This window comes from Lonchura striata, chromosome 4 (assembly GCF_046129695.1).
Source record: "Lonchura striata isolate bLonStr1 chromosome 4, bLonStr1.mat, whole genome shotgun sequence".
NCBI classification, from domain to species: domain Eukaryota; kingdom Metazoa; phylum Chordata; class Aves; order Passeriformes; family Estrildidae; genus Lonchura; species Lonchura striata.
Window position 1 is genome coordinate 43,663,557 of NC_134606.1, and position 16,214 is coordinate 43,679,770.

General features: G+C 38.1%; 1 protein-coding gene across 5 annotated transcripts in view; it reads left to right on the forward strand.

Annotated features, from left to right (window-relative positions):
* SH3D19 (SH3 domain containing 19) overlaps window positions 1–16,214 on the forward strand; it is an 80,600-nt gene that overhangs the window by 31,037 nt on the left and 33,349 nt on the right. For 2 of the 5 annotated variants that reach the window (XM_021530209.3, XM_031504717.2), the window contains 3 exons: window positions 8,579–8,619; window positions 14,605–14,645; window positions 15,511–15,553. In XM_021530209.3, the coding sequence (XP_021385884.2) occupies window positions 14,630–14,645; window positions 15,511–15,553 (59 nt within the window). In that variant the 5' untranslated portion in view covers window positions 8,579–8,619; window positions 14,605–14,629. The remainder of the gene's footprint in view (window positions 1–8,578; window positions 8,620–14,604; window positions 14,646–15,510; window positions 15,554–16,214) is intronic. The other 3 variants (XM_021530206.3, XM_021530207.3, XM_021530208.3) reach the window with 2 other exon arrangements.

Below are 16,214 nucleotides of genomic sequence, written 5' to 3' on the forward strand. Positions count from 1 at the left end.
GGTTTTGATTTTTTTGTTTAACATTTTTAAGCACTCAGTTAAAGCATTACTATGTTTTGGTGCATATGTATTAATATTTCTGTTATGTAGGCTGTCCCTACACAACAAACACCTTTACTCCCAACATACATCTATAATTAAAACAATGAGGAAATCCCCTTTGTTTCCTCACTCAGCTAAAGGTTAAACTCCAGCACATTTCATGCTACTTGTTTGACTCGGCTGGCCTATAAAGAAGTTGAATTAGGCTGAAGGAGCACAGAAATCCTATGGCATGGGACTTGTCAAAGAACTTGGCATTGGCAGTTGTTGTACTTTGAGATTCTCAAAGGCATGCAGCTGATTTTTTGGCACTGAGGTCACACCAGTACTGAATGCTTCTTGTAATCCCAGTTCTGTGGGTTAGGCTGAACTTTACATTTTAGATCCCAAACATCTGTCTTTTGTATTACAGTGCTGGAATTGTGCTGCTAATCTTTGACTAGGCAAGATCCAGATACTATTTCAACTGCTAAGTGTAGAACCTATTTAGTAGTATTCCTGGGAAGTGAGACTCAATGATTCACCTGTTGGAGGCCTCAATGCCTCAGGATTCCCCAGGAACTCCTTCCTTATTATTCTAGTTACCTCTCAAAGGATGTACAGTAATTGAAGCAAATGGGCGTATATTTTACGGATTTTTACGCAGGAAATAAACATACTTAGGCAGAATAAGAAACACCTGTTCCTTGTTGCCTTGGTCTGATTACTGCTGTGATGTCTTTGAAGTCTGTATACTTGCAAGCACCTGAGCTTTCTCCACTGGATTCCTCACCTCCAGCATGTGCATTATCTGGGTCTTGCTGAGTTCTTGCCCTTGCAGTCAACACACTTTTGTTCTTTCTTGTTCTTCTCTGGAGCAGTGTTCTTTTGTGTTTCTATTCTGAAGCTTCTCTGTTTTCAAAAGAGCAGCTGAAACATACCCATAATTTAATTTCTTTGGGTGATTTCCCCACTATTCCCTATTGTTTTCTCTTTGCTGACCTGCAGATAAGTGACTTCGTAGGGATTTAAGATAGCCGCTGCTATAAAAGTAAAGTTACTTATTTTGTTACAGCTATTATTAATGTTTCTAGTCAGATGAGAACATTGACATACCACTTTTTCCCTTTACAATACTTTAAAAATAATCTTACCACTATACTCATATGTTCTATGAAATATAGAAACTATTTGAAGAAAATCTAATATTCATACTTTATAACAGTTAAAGCCTGTAAAGACATCTTGAATCCTGTGGATCCAGATTTACTCGTTTTCTTTATGCCTTTGTCCTGCTCATCCTTCATGATTAAACCAGGTTTTATTCATCTGTGATGTCAATTACAAAGGTTCTGGGGCTCATTTCACCACCAGGTTATATTTGATGTGCAGAGATGTATGAAGCAAGCAGAATGTCCCGTCAGTGGCTAGAGAAGGCTTTGATTTACTGACTGAAATGCAACTGCAAATAGTTGAATCAAAAAACCATTCTTCAGAAATAGGCTTTGTTTTGTACTCTTGAACTGTAAAAGTAGGGCACTGTCATCTTTCCCCATGTGCAAATGCAGAAGCTCTGTAGACTTTAATGGTAAAGTATTTCCATTAGCAGAAGCTGCACTTTACATCTAAATTGTTCTATTTGAAAGCACTGTTCTTCCCTTCTGTTTTTTTAACTGTTACTTTCATGTCTGAATGTAATCGTGGCTGGGCCCAAATATCTTGTCCCTATCACTGTAACAATTCAGTGATACTTTAATTTACATTTACAGTGCTACATTGCTATTATGCTCTTATTAAAATTATAGGTGCTTTCTACTCCTAGAATTATTTACTACCAAGATTAAATTGCCGTTAATCATAAATACTATTTACAGATTTTAATCAAAACATACTAGCTGGCTTATCATAACAGTGAGTGTGACATATTGATAGATGGCATAGTGGGGAGCCTTTTTACCTGTTAGAGGAGGGCCAAAGTTGTCTTGTAGAATACATTTGATTGAGAGCTGAAAGCAGTCAATATGCAATGCAGACTGAGAATTACTTGAATCATGTTCTAGGCATTTGCCTTTCTGGAATGACTGTGTTTATACAATTATCTTGGGGTTAGGGGCAGTTTAGCTCGGGTTGTTGACTGAAAGAAAATGCTATAGGAAAGCCATTTAGAATGTCTGTAGCTCAGGATCAGGAAAGAGTTCAGGGTGCACACAAACCAAGTGACTCAGATTCACAAAAAATTTGAGAGGCGTTTCAGCTTCAGGGTCTAAGCTGGACATTAAATATGGAAGCCATTGTAACCTCATGACTTGTAGGCTGCTGTGAGAATTGAAGTGTGAAATGTTATCATCTGCTGCCATGATTTGCTTTGACTTCCTGCCTGTGTTCTGCCTTAAAATTGAAGGTTTGGTTGGTAAAATGGGATCCCAAAGTATGACAGTGACAAGCACATGAATATGTAATAAGTAGCTGAAGAAACAGCTAGAGAGCAATTCCTGGAAGGATTTCCCTATGCTGATCAATGTGAGCTGTTTTAATTAGCAGAGCAGCTGGATTTTAGCTGCTGCTTAACTACATCCTCACTTGTCCAGACAGTGGGAAGTCACGGTTGTAGCATTCATCAAGTGATGCAGAAGCAGACATCCTCAGCATACTGATGAGAATTGAGTTGTTGCTGGACTTAATTACTGGTTCAGGATTTCTTGCTTTTAGGGCTGAACCCAAGAGAGAAGTAAAGTTGTGTGGGGATAAGTCTTAATTTCTATATTACCTATCTGTACTATTGAGCATGTGATTTCTTAGGTGACTAGATCTTTTCTAGCCTCCTGTACCTGCAGGGCCAGAACAATACTCCATGATTTGGCAGAGAACATGCAAGTGCTCATTTACAGAAAGACTGTGGGGACAGGCTGCTGCCAACCATGTTCTTTCTGGTGCTTGTCTGATCCCCTAGTGAGCCAATATGGATGATCAGCACTAACAGGAAAAAAAATATAAAGAGTGGATCAGCTAATACTGAAGGATGAGAAGAGCGGCTGACATGAGGTATAGCCAACATTTGGTGATTTACTGTTGGATTAGTGGCAGAATCATGGACTTAAAGCTTGTTTTGTCAGTGGAGGTTGAGCTGCTTACCCCAAGGACTGCTGCTGGCCTCCCCATTTACTCCCATCGCTTCTCCAGTGCCACCCTGATGCTCATGTGGCTCTGCAGCCAGCTGGAGCAGTTGACCTGTCTGGATGAAAATAGATCAGGATATTTGGGATGGGATTCTTTGTTGTTAACAAAGCCATGTGGCTGATCCAGCAGACTTGTGACCATGCCAGCACCAACACAGAGATCTGGTGGAAGTGATGAGTGTGGGGAAGATAGGAGTGCTGGCTGTGCACTGGCTGCTTCTCTGACACTGATGGGTAAAGTGCACCTGGACTTTATGTGCCATGTCATCTAATTTACACTATCAGCTAGAGGACTGGGGCTCCTCAGCAGTGGAGGCATTGAAGCAGCTGACTACTGTGGGTGCATGTTCAATCTAAATTTACTTCCACAGAATTAATACAATTCTGTCTATTGTACCCATATCATGAATTTGGGATAGCTGTGAGTCTTCTGGTTTAGCTTTAGGAGCTTTATGGTGGAACTAGCAAGTGTGACTTTGGCCTGCAGGTGGTGGTAAAACTGATCTCTTGCACTGCCCCTAATTTAGCTATTAAGTTACTACCATCTTTTTATAATTCAGTGAAATAATTTAGGTGACATTTAAAACATTCTGTGCTTGGAGTAATGTCTTTTAATAGGTTTTTAGGATGTTGTACTCTACTACACTGGCTGTTATAAAGATGGCATGATTTCTAAAGTAACTAACTAAAGTAACTAATATGATGTTTTTTATTAAACTCGTGTTTTACTTTACAGTAATTTCAGCATGAGCTATTTTAAAATTCTTGGCTCATATTCCAAGAAGTCACAAGACATTAAAAATAGCGACATTTTAATTATTTTTACTCTATATGTGAGTGTAAAGCAGGGTCAAAAACCATCACAATTAGACAAATGTTTAACATTTACACAGGTATGTGGACCTAAGGACTGATATTTTATTAAAAGCTTCATATAAATTGACATAAAGGATAAATTTTGAGATGTTGGAATAGATGCTTGAGAATGTTAATTTTTTAGAACAAGTGGTCATTCTTTTTCATTATTTTTGTTGGCTTTTTTTCCCCTTTAGACTTTTATGTATGTCTAGAGTGATGTATGGAAAAAATGCAATCAACTTTCCTGTAGAATATTCATTGTTATGTCAGTTTAGATAAATAAACTAAAGGTCCTGGTTTTGACAAAAGGAACAGGCAATGTGAAGGGCTGCTCAATTCCTGCTGAGAATCCCATGCAAGACAATAGGAGGGAATGGAAGTAGATAACAAAGAAATGCTGAGACAAGCTAGTAGCTTGGGATGTCTTTTGTATCCCAAGCAGTATCACAACCTGTAGAGCAGAAGACTGTAGATAGCCAGGGGAAACCCTCCCTAGGTGGCTATGGGTAGGCTCAGAGGCAGGAAGGGGACAGTCACAAACCAGTCCTGCCCGTGATCTCCAGAAGCAAGCAAAATCTATCAATCCTCTGTTTGCACTCAATAGCCAAGCTGCCTCACTGTTGGCCAGCTTGTGGGTATGTGCCCATGAGGTGCCCTCCTCTGAGCTGGAGACTCTGCTGCCCCTGAACCAGCTAAAGAACTAGGTGGGAGAAAGATAGCCCAGAACCTCCAGGCCTCTTGGCTTTGGTAGCTCTCCTGCTCTGGGCAGACACAACTCCCTCCTCCCTTGGAGATGGCTGTGTGATTTGTGCTTTATTCCACTTAAACAGCACCTCCCCTTCTCTGTGCTGTGGGGACTGCTGAGGTCAGTGATGCTCACACAGTTGCTGTGTTGGGTCAGGAGTCACCCTGCAGGAGCAGCCTTCTGAGAAATCTGGTAGCTACATTGAAATTGTGTTTGAAGAGAGACAGTGCTCAGTCAAGGAAGTGTCAAAGCAGAGCCCCAGTTAAGGGAGAAACCATGGTTTATGCACAGAAAGTGCACTTACTCCACTGAACAATTTTCAGCTTTTTGCTCAATCTACCTTGCAGCAATTTTATTTTCCTAATGCACAGATCTGAAATATGTTTTTGAAGCATTTTCCTCAAGTATTTATATTTAGAAAACCTGTCCTTGAAACCCAGAGTAGAGCCTGCCAGAAAGAGTGAGTAGGTGTTCAACAACTTGAAACACACCACTCCAAGTTCTTTATCTTTCAGAAATGGTGACCCATAGGACCTTTTCATATTGCTGCCGACTGAAGTACCCAACTTCAGCATAGCAGGCACAGCAACTTACAGATCCCCTCTGAACTTACTGAGTGGGTTTTTCTGGTTGCAATATGAATTTTGAGGAGCCAGCAGGGGAAGTTAATCAAAGCTATAGCCTTAGCTGGAAATGAAACCAAGTCTGTGATGTAAATTAACAGTTAGCAAGGTCTGGGATAAATGTGCAGCTGTCAGAGAAGCTGCTCTGGTTATTCAGTCCTGCCTGCTAAAAGATTTGGGGGGGGGGAGGGGGGGGTGATGGATGACTAGTTTGCATCTTTACTTATTCTGTATTAGATATGAATCTGGTGTTGTTGCTAATGTTTATAAGGGTCTTTAATACTCTGGAGCTTCCTGCTGTCTGCATGGTTTTCTCCCAGCAATATGAGTTTGAACTTTGCTTGTGCATATTGCAGGGTGGCACAGGAGCTGCTGTCTCCCATCCCCACAGTTAGTTATTGTCACACTGTCCCCTCGGGTGTTCTCATGTAGTTGTGGGGAGGGTCACATTTTGGATAGATTAATATTTCCTTGGCAGGTGCATTTGTGAGGATTTCTTTTTTCTGCCTTCTGGTTCATTGCTGTGCCTTATGAACAGGAGGAGGAGGTGGGAAAGAGGCAAGAGCCATGCAGTACAGTAATTGCCGCAGTTCCTACCTCATCAAATAGGAGAATTAAATTTGATTTGGTTATGTTAATTATTTGGATGGCTTGAGAGAAAACATGTCATTAACTGTGGAGCAGAGGAGATTATTAGTAACCTTATCACTTCTCTCTTTGCAACACAGAATAAGAGACTAGGAATTGCTTCCTATGGTGCAGGGATGGGTAGGCTCAGCATAAGGTATGGGTAAAATCACCAGCATCTTATTTAAATTACTGGGGTTTAGTATATAATGAAGTTATGAAGTTTGTAGCTCCTTTACATGGCTTCATGGGGAAAAAAAATAATGTGTCTACTGTCATTTCCATGTTTTTAAAGGGCTTAAATAATTGTAAGCTAGATGTGAATCAAACTCTCCTGGGAATAGGAAATGTAGTGTTTTGCCAAAAGGTTGTTGATGAGTGATCTGTTAATGGAAAGTGGAAAAGAAAAACTGTCTTCTAACAGCTTGTTTTGCCTGTGAGCTCATAAATTTTCTAACAGAACCATGTTGTCCTGGGTTCTAAATTACAGATAGTTGTCTATTTGGGCTGCCTTGCTGCCCTTGTTATATCCATTCTTCAGCATAACTAGGTTGGTTTCTTGAGAGATTTTTCTTCTTTGTTCTTTGCATTTTGATTATAAGAATTTTTTCTATGTATCCTTTTGGTCCTCATGTTGTATGGAAAGCTTGAACTTTCGTCTACGTGACAACTCCTATGATTTCCAGTCAAAAGTACTTGCTTTTATATGAAAGTGCTTATCAGATTCTGAGGCAAATTGTAATGGGTCAAAGGGTTTTTGCCAGTGGAAGAAAGAACGTGTTTCTTTTATTCTTACTGATACTTGAATGTGAATACTTCATAGATTTCCTAATATCTGCCTATAAAATTTAAGTAAATCCTGAATTCTCAGTATAGAAAGTTATAATCCGGGAGATTTCAGATTTATGTTACCAGACTTCAGTCTCCTTCCTGTCTGATAATAAATATGATTAAAGCCCTAAAGATTGTAGTTATTCAGAGAAATGAAAGCAGAAGAATAAAGCTTCAAAAATGAACATCCAAAAGAAAAAGACTTGAGACACAAGGAACTAAGAAAAGAGTCTGAGGTAAATCTGTGACACAACACAACTAAAAGTGTTTCTTAAAGATAAGATGTGACACTTTGAAGGAAAGTTAGAACCCTTTCCTGCTAAAAATGCACAATGAAATATGACTGATAGAAATGTTTTCTAAAGCAGCTTTGCAAGCAGTGTGGATTGGGGCCAAGCCACATTTGAACTGTTTCTGAAACCAGACAAATAGGCATTGTTTATCCTAGACTAGCCAGACTGTTTCAGAAAACAGTTCAGTCAGAGCAACATTCATTTCTAGTCTTAATTAGTTTCCAGAATGACTGTAGAGGGAGGACATTTTTCATCCACATCCTTTTTGACCGTCTCTTTCTTCTCTCCTCTGAATCCCCCCACTCTTCATCACATTGGAGTAATTGCAACCATCATGTGCATGTGGGGCTAAACTGAGCCCTGACAGGGTTGGTGTGCTGCACGGGAGCAGACTTTAAATGCTAATGCACTCCCTGTGCTAACATTCTTGCTGATGGAATCTGGTGCTGGAAGGTTTCTGGAAAAGGCTTGATTAGTATACTTTTGATTTGTTGTTAAGATACTGTATTCATTTGAACCAGATACAGTCTATTTATTTTCAGCCTTTAAAAAGTCCATTCAGCACTTCCAGAGGCTTCTCACCAATAAATATTCTTTATTTCTTGCACTTAAAAGAGAAAAAATCTTCTGAACTGGTCGGTTGGTTTGTTTGTGTTGTTTTAATTCCTCTGTAGCTTAGCACAAAGTGGAAGACTATTAATACCATGTTCTTCAAATTACAACATTTCTGAAAGTGATAATTCCAAATTAGATTTGCTTTTTACCTGCAGAAATAGTAGGGACTGCTCTATCTCTTAAATAGGACATTTCTTCAGAAGAGAGGAATCAAAAACTTTAGTCTTACTAAGAAAACAGATGAGTTGGCAAAAGGAAACATTTTTCTGTCCCTGCGTATCAACAAATATTTGGTCATGTTGTCTTCCTAACCCCACCCACCAAGTTATTACTGAAAAATGTTATCTCAACTGTAAGGGAAGACAAGTTGTTAAGTAATTGTTAAAAATATTTAGCAAAAGGGTTGTAGGTTTTTACTTTACTGTGTAAATTTTATTTATTTATGAGAATATAAGTCATTAAATACTTACAAGCTGTGAATATGTACGCCCACATGAGACAGAATGTGAACTTCAAGACAGAATCAAGAGACATAATGGATTTAATAATTTGCTTTCTATCTTTGCAGTTTTGCAGCCAAGCTGTAACCTGGTTTTCATTAAAAAGGGGTTGGGTATGGGTGTATAGTCCAGGGGTTTTGGACAAATTTCTGTAAGATAACAATGCAGGGGGAAAAAACAGCCTTGGCAAATCCTTTAAAATATATGGGGAATTTTTGCATGGTGTTACTTAATTGTTTTCTCTTTGAGACATTAACCATGTTTTAATAATCCTTTTTTCTTCAATAAGCCAAGGACCCTTGTCATCCATAAGAGCGGCAATCAAGAGATGTAAGTTTACTCTTCCTTTTTGAGAACTGTAATGTTGTAAGATTGCTACATCTTTATTTTTAGTAACTGTTTACTTTGGTATGTGAAAACAAAGTAGCTGTAATAAGTAAGCAGTAAGATGTGGGGCTGTAATTTCTTTCTCTCTTTAGACCATCTTTTTGTTCCTTCTTTCCAGTTGCTAACATTTTCTTACTTATGCACTAATGCATCTGTGCACAGATGTGATCCTTCTCTGAAGAGCTTGGGTTAGATGTTCCCAATTTTTAGTTCATTTGACAAAACAGAAGATTGTTTAATTTTAGTAGAAAGCTGCAGCAGCTGCTTATTCACTGTACTGGGGACAGAATTAGACTCCTGTACTGGGCTTGTTTTGGAAAATAAAAGATTGTTTGTAAATCTTGAATGAAGGTCCAAACTCTTCTTCCCTGATTTCAGCATTTAAGTCCTTTTCCCCTTTCCCTGATCATGATGTTTCCAGGCAGAGAGTTTCTGTAGATGCATCTTTCAAAGTATTCTATGCTGTTACTTTCTTCCCCTTTTCAGTTTTATTTCTTTTCTGTCCATGACTTTAAGTTCATATTAATGAAACAACCCTCAGGATTCTGCTATGGGAAAAATAAATTAGTGCATGTAGTACTGATTTGTTTCTCCTGGACCTATTAGTCAGGGATTCATTAGTGCGGATGAGATTGGAGGTAGTGAAAGGGCATCATGAAAGCTTTACTCAGAGCTAGTCTGCATGATACTGTCTTAAATGCAGCACTTTATTTGTGCTGTTGCTGCCACAGATGGAAACTGGAAAACAGCACCAGATCACAGAGGAGCTTTTGTGGTGGAGTCAGAAATTGATTCAGACTGCCTAAGCCCCAGTACCTTGCGAAACTGAGAAATCATCTACAAGATCATTAAGCATTTGCTATCTCTGTTTCTGAAAATGCAGTAGCAAGTGATTCTTTGTTTTGAGGCATAATCATATAAAAATCCAGTCAACAAGCTGTGGCTCATGTTATTTACTTACTAACATGTGAATAACTATGATGAAATATAAGTACCATATGAATTATTAAGATAATAAGTTAGCAAAATAACATCCATGTACATAGCAAGCCATTGTATATGAAACTATAGGTTTTTTGTACACTATTACCCAGTGCTGTTAGGATAGACCTATATTACAATGGACACTGATTAATTCCTAACTTCCCTTGCAATTAATCTGGAAAAAGTACGGTATTCTCTGGACAAGTGTATTTCCCTAACAGACTTAGAAATCTGTCTTTCCTAATCCCTGATTCTTTGGGCTCTTACTCTCAAATTTGGAAGAAACATATTAAGTATGTACAGGGTTTCAACTCACGACAATGCTGTATATCATTTCGTTTTGATAAGTCTCTTCATTTCTTGTGGCCAGAGAGAAAGAGAGTTTCTGTTCCTTTGGCACCCTGACCACAACTCCAGATAGAAACATGGTGTCATTTTCAGTTCTTGACTGCTCCATAGGATTCAGAAAAGTAACCTGAAAGAAGCAAGCATGTAAACATGAGATTTGCTCAGGAGTAATCTTTTGATCTCAACTCTTAAAAAGTTACCCCAAGATCTTTAATGATGGTCTCAGGCCTTGACACACCACTCTTATCCAACTCCCACTGAAATCAGTGGAACTGTTTACATTGATGCCAGCACAGCAACTGCTTTGCCAACAAGAATGGCAAAGAAAGTGGAAAGAGGCAAGCCAAATGCTGCAGCAGTGAGACAAAAGGGAACAGCGTTTTCACTCACTTCTCCACTCTTCCAGACCAGGCTGTTGTTAGGAAGCAGGGCTACAGAAGCAAGTCTCTTATCCTAAAATGTTGGAAGAACCTGCAGGCTTGTTCTATTTTCATTCTGTCCAAGTAAATACATGGCTGAATGAAGGATGTGTAACAACTTGTATGCACTCTGAGGCTGTGGCTTTCCATTTGGCAGTTTTGCAGCCATTTTTGGCTGTGGGTTTTGTTTGTTTTTCATTTTGTTTGTTTTGCTTGGGGGCTTCCTAGATTCTTTTGGCTTCCACTGTTTCCCAGCCAGATCAATTCTGTGACCTCATTTTCTTCCCCATCTGCACAAACATTTGGGCTGGCATAATGCAGGGAATGGTGCAGAGGCAGGAACATACAGCCCAAGGAAAGGTGTAGGAAGGAGTAAAGTGCCTTCATAAATCATGATTGTCAAATTTTAGTAAAACTACAGACAAAGAATTTATTCAGCAGCAGTGCCAGTCTCTACAATGCCTAATAGTCAGATCAGCTGTGAAAAAGGTATAGAGGACTACCCTGGGGGTGGGAAGGGGATTCCCTGTAACCTCCCCTAGGTTGTTATTTTATCAGTTCTTTCCCTGAAGTTGCACAGAGCAGCACTGGAGCCTGGAACCAGGCAGGAAAGAGACTGATGTTGGGGGTGGCATGTTCCTTGGCATGTTCCCCTGTGCTGCTGGTGGTCTGAGCCCAAGGTAAGCAGGCTCAGGGAGGTAAAGTGAGACAAAAACTGTACAGACAGTGGTTACTTTTTTATCACTGTGGAGTCACTTGAGTGGTAACGTTCACTCAAGGAGAATCAAAAATCCATGTTTGGAAGGGGAATTGGGCATCACCATCTCTTTAGCTACATTCAGGCATTCAATCAGCCCAGCTGTAATGTCAGACAATCTAATATTTCCTTGAGGTGCCTGGAAACAGAAATAGAAAAGGAGCAAGACCTCCCCCTTGTGCCAAGAAACAGTCTGGGAAAAAACTCTATTATTGCAGAGAGGCACAAAAAATTCCAATTAATTTGAACCTTCGTATCTTTTCTTCACAACCTTTCCATACAGAAATAGTCTAATCAGATGTTGGGTGAAATCAAGGCTTCTTTTTCTGGTGTTGGCTTGAGGATTATCTGATTGTTTTAATGTTCCCTGAAGAAGGATCTCTGCAGTCATGTAATACCTTTGATATTTCAAAGACTGCAAGCGTGACCTCTTCCATGTGAACATTCTGTGAGCTCTTCAAACTGCATTACTTTGTAGGTAAGGGGGGGAGTGTTTGCCCACCCTTGTGGCTTTCCTTGGGATATTATAATGAACAACCTTTATTCCTAGTCATCTATATAGTGAAAAAAATAACTTCTTCATCTAATAGTCTACATATTTCATAAGTTTGGAAGAAATGTCTAACCTGGTTTTAGAAAGCATTGAAAGAAGGCACGTTTTTAAATATTAACACATGTACTTGTTGTAGAAAGGCTTGGCCTATTTGAGGCTATCTTTCCAATCTTTAATGTAAAATTAAACTTGCTTTTAAAACACTCTACAATGACAAAACTGTTCAGTATTTCATACAGTTTTGCTAATGGAAGCACACAAATAATTGTTATGCAGTGGAAGCACTCTGTGCCAACTTTAGTTGTCTTTGTATTGCCTTAAAAGGTTGCCTCAAAGACTGTAATTTCTAGCCCAGCTGTCTTCTACAGGTTCAAATCTGCATGTCAGACTTCTGTTGCCACCAGCTTGTCTGTAGCATCAAAGTTTATGGGTTTGAGGTATAATGGTGGTTGTACTTACGCAGGCATTTTGATCCCAAAGCTCACAATACCCCCTGCACCATATGTATGTATTTCAAATACAAATGACATATTAAGTACACTTGAAAAGGAGGACCCTGAGAACAGTAGAGGAAAAAATTTGAAACATAAGTATGCAGCACAAATAGGATACCCTTTGCCTCCACACATTTAAAAATAATTGGAAAAAGCCCACTAAGTAGTTCTTGTAAGAAATATGTAGAAAAGAGGAATATATAAGTCACTGATATGCCCTATATTTACAGTATTACCATTAATCCTTTATGCTGTACAAGGTTAAACACATTTAGATGCCTCATTGACACTGGCCAATAAAGTGCCTTATTGGCACTAACAGAAATGAATACTGACAATGGTATAAATTTATTTGATTTTTTTCCCCCACAAGACCAATAAAGTTACAAGATTAAAAAGTGAGGTTTTTATGCACTAAGATTTTTCTCTCCTTCCTCTTCTGAAGTTACTTTGCTTGTTTTACTTACATACTCCTAAGCATTAGCTTCTGAAAATGTTAGTGATTCTCACCCTGAGCATTTCCTGTTGTTGAAGTTGAGAAATGAACAGTTTTCAGTTGTCAGTATATAAAGCAGTGCTGAAATACATTTCAGTTGACTCCCCTGATGGAAGAGAGGGTTTTTTGAATCTTAAAACTGTCATAATTTGAAATCTGTATTTTTCTGATGGAAGAATTAATAGTATGCTTTTTCAAGACAATCCACAAAGGGAAGGAAGAATGGACTTAAAGGAAAGACCACAAGGCCAGAAAGTTGGCTGCAGGTTGTGTTTTTTAAAGTCGTATATGTAGTATATTTTAACAATTCATGTCTTCTTTCATGTACTTTTTAATTTAAATTAATTTCTTAGAAATAGTGAAGGAATAAAAGCTGTGCAAGTCTGGGACAAGGATTATTTAGAAAGTTTGTATTTTCTTTTCCCTAGCATTTGTGAAATACCTGACAGTAGGTAAATGTAGTAGCTTTCATCTCTGTTTCTGCTGTGGATTTAAATCCTCTTAAGAGCTTCCAAAACAAAGTATGTTCTAAATGTGTGGTTGTGTGACCGCAAAAGTAGAGGAGATGTTGACAGAAGAATGGGAAGACTTTGGTCAGTGTCATTAAAAAAAGAAATGTTTATATTAAATGTTTATAAACATGGAAGTATTCCATTAATGCTTGAGAGATTTTTTTTTCCCAGAAAAATGAGTACATTCTGAAAATATACATGATGGCTTGGGTATTAGTCCTCTTAAGGAGACGTGTTTATATATTTATATATCAATTAGTAAAGTTATGTTTATATAAATAGTTTAAATGTGTTGTTTTCAGGAGAGTTTATATGTTTACTTGAATTTTGGAGCTTAATGGATTACATAGATACCTCACTAGATTTTTTTTTTTTGCCTATGTTAAGAAAGGAAAAAGGTCCTTCAGGCTTTTTTTAGTTTTTTCCTGTTCAATAAATAGCAGCACTTTGATAAATAGAAGCACATTTAGAGTCTACAGGAAGAAAGAGTTTGTAGAATTTATCCAGAAATTAAGAAATAGTGAAGTAAGGTGACAGGTTTATCAATTCAGTTTTACATTCCTCAATAATTAGCTCTAATTTCTCCTGCCTTTATCATTGGAATTGGGTTATAACCCAAGCAGTTGTATTGACTGCATTTACCAAAAGAACAGTTTCTTCCATCATCTTTGCAAAAGTAATCTTGGATTTGATTGGTTTGAGTGAGTCTGGGGTTTTTTCCTTCTAACATGTGTGTTAGATCAGTGCTATGTTGAGATCTATAAAGAGGGAAGTGAAGGCAAGATATTTATTTACCTAGTCAAACAATTTTTATAGAACTGATTTAGATGTGAGGTAATTTGAGGTATGCCTCTCTGGGGTCAACCTGCCTGCCATACCTCTGTGGTAGGGGATCCCAACTTCTTTGCACCTGTATCAAGTCCTCAGTGTAAATTATTATTTTTGGAAGGGAGAAAAGACAGACCCAAATAAACAGTTTTATACTGGAAAAATCATTCAGAGAGATTTGATTTCCCTCTCCACATTCCCACTGTGTTTACTTGTTGAGCCATACAGTGGGCATTTCCATGTTCAGTTGTATTCTTCGTGGTTAATTTAGTGCAAGGAAAACTTCTAAACAGACACTGTTAAAATTAGCATGTGACTAGAAATAAAATGTACTTTTATTTTCATTTTTTAGGAAATTAAAAAGTGAAATAAATAGTGTTGTGAATAGACATTACAGTTACCCCTTTACATCACTGGCACATGCACTATCCTTGCATGACTAACACATTTGATCATGGCTTCTGGCACTCTGAAGCCTTGGTTTGTTCTCCTTCACCTCCTCTTTGTCTTCTGTAACCCCTTCTTTTTTTCCTCTAGCACTCATGAATAGTGCACATCCAAAATGCCCTGTCGAAGAGGTATGTCTGACACAACAGTCTGCAACTCTCCAATCAAGTATGCTTTGCTGATTTTGGCTAATGATGCTGTGATGTTGCACAATAAGATGCTACCACTTCCTTAAATTGCACTTGCTGTGCAAAACTTTTTTTCCCTTTGATAATTTGGCTTTGTCTCTAAAGAAATACAAATGAAAATGCAATGAGGCCATTGGAAAAAAATATTTTAATGTAAATATGGCAAAACCAAGATTTGTTTATTTTATGCAACTTAAAACACATGGTTTGAAAAAAACTTTCTGACTCTTAATCCACAAGTGATTTAAAATTTAGCAAATATCTAGCTGGGAACATTTAATATCTTCTTTTTACATGCAGGAGAGTGAAATATCTTTCTTAGGTTCTGTGCCTTAGTACCTTTCCCTTCTATAAAACAGACGTTAAATAAGATTGAAGAGCACATCTCAGAAATTATTGATCAAAAGGAAAAGCCTCATATGTTTAAAATTTCTTTTTGTTTAATCCATGTATCATTTTAATGAAAGGAAAAGAAGTTTCAACTCTTGGGTCCCCACAATGCAGAATATAGGATGGTGTGGAAATGAAGAAGACAGGGGAAAGGACCATCTCTCTTGGTGTTAACTTGGACATAGAGAGACTTTAAATGATTATGAAACTCCACTCTGACTATTTTAAAAACTTCTCATATTTAATACAAATATTTTTTTTAACCTTGGCCAGTCTTAAAATCTGGGATTTAGGATAAGATGCTCTATGTTCTGCATTTCATTGATAGCGGATTGGTAAGGGCTCTGCTATTATCCTCATATTCCTGTGACAGTATATTTTAACCTCTTCAAAACTTCTGTTTCTTTTCTTTAAATAGCTTCTCGGACCTCTAGCCATAGTGATCAACAGAGGGATAGAAGGTATGATGTTCTTATTTATATTGCAATTAGCTGTTATTGTAAAACTTGTTATATTGTGTCACAGTATTACTTTTACAGTATTACACAGCATGGTTTTCTCATCTAGTTTATTTTTTTCCTTGTCTCTATTATTAGTATGTTTAGAGTAGACTTGGAAAAAATAGAAATACTTTTATTATTAAGCATTATAGGTTAAGAGTTTGAGGAATTCTCTCATCAACTTTTGTATGTGTCCTCAAAAGGAGAATGCAACCAACCGTCAAACCTCTGCAGAGCTGTCTTATTTTCCTGACATCTATGTACGGGATCACTTCACAATGAAAATAAGCACACTTTCAAGCCTCCTTTCAGTTTCTCAAAGGGTATTGAGAAAGGAGGTCACCAACCTGGATGGCTGGTGAACCGAGTCTGCCATTATTTTAGATGTGAAGGAACTGTACCCTTCTTTTTTTAAATTTTTTTAAAATAGTTTTAGAAGTTATGCTTCTGCAGCTTTATTTCTGTCAGCAGACAGAAGCTTCTGTAAGAAGATGCTTTATCTACTCACAAAAGTCCCTTTTCAAAGTGGAAGGTTTGTGAGATTGTGGATGATCAGTGGTGCTGCAGGGACCATGGCCTGGGAGCACAGGCCACCCCTGCAGCTGATGCTCTGAAAGAGCAG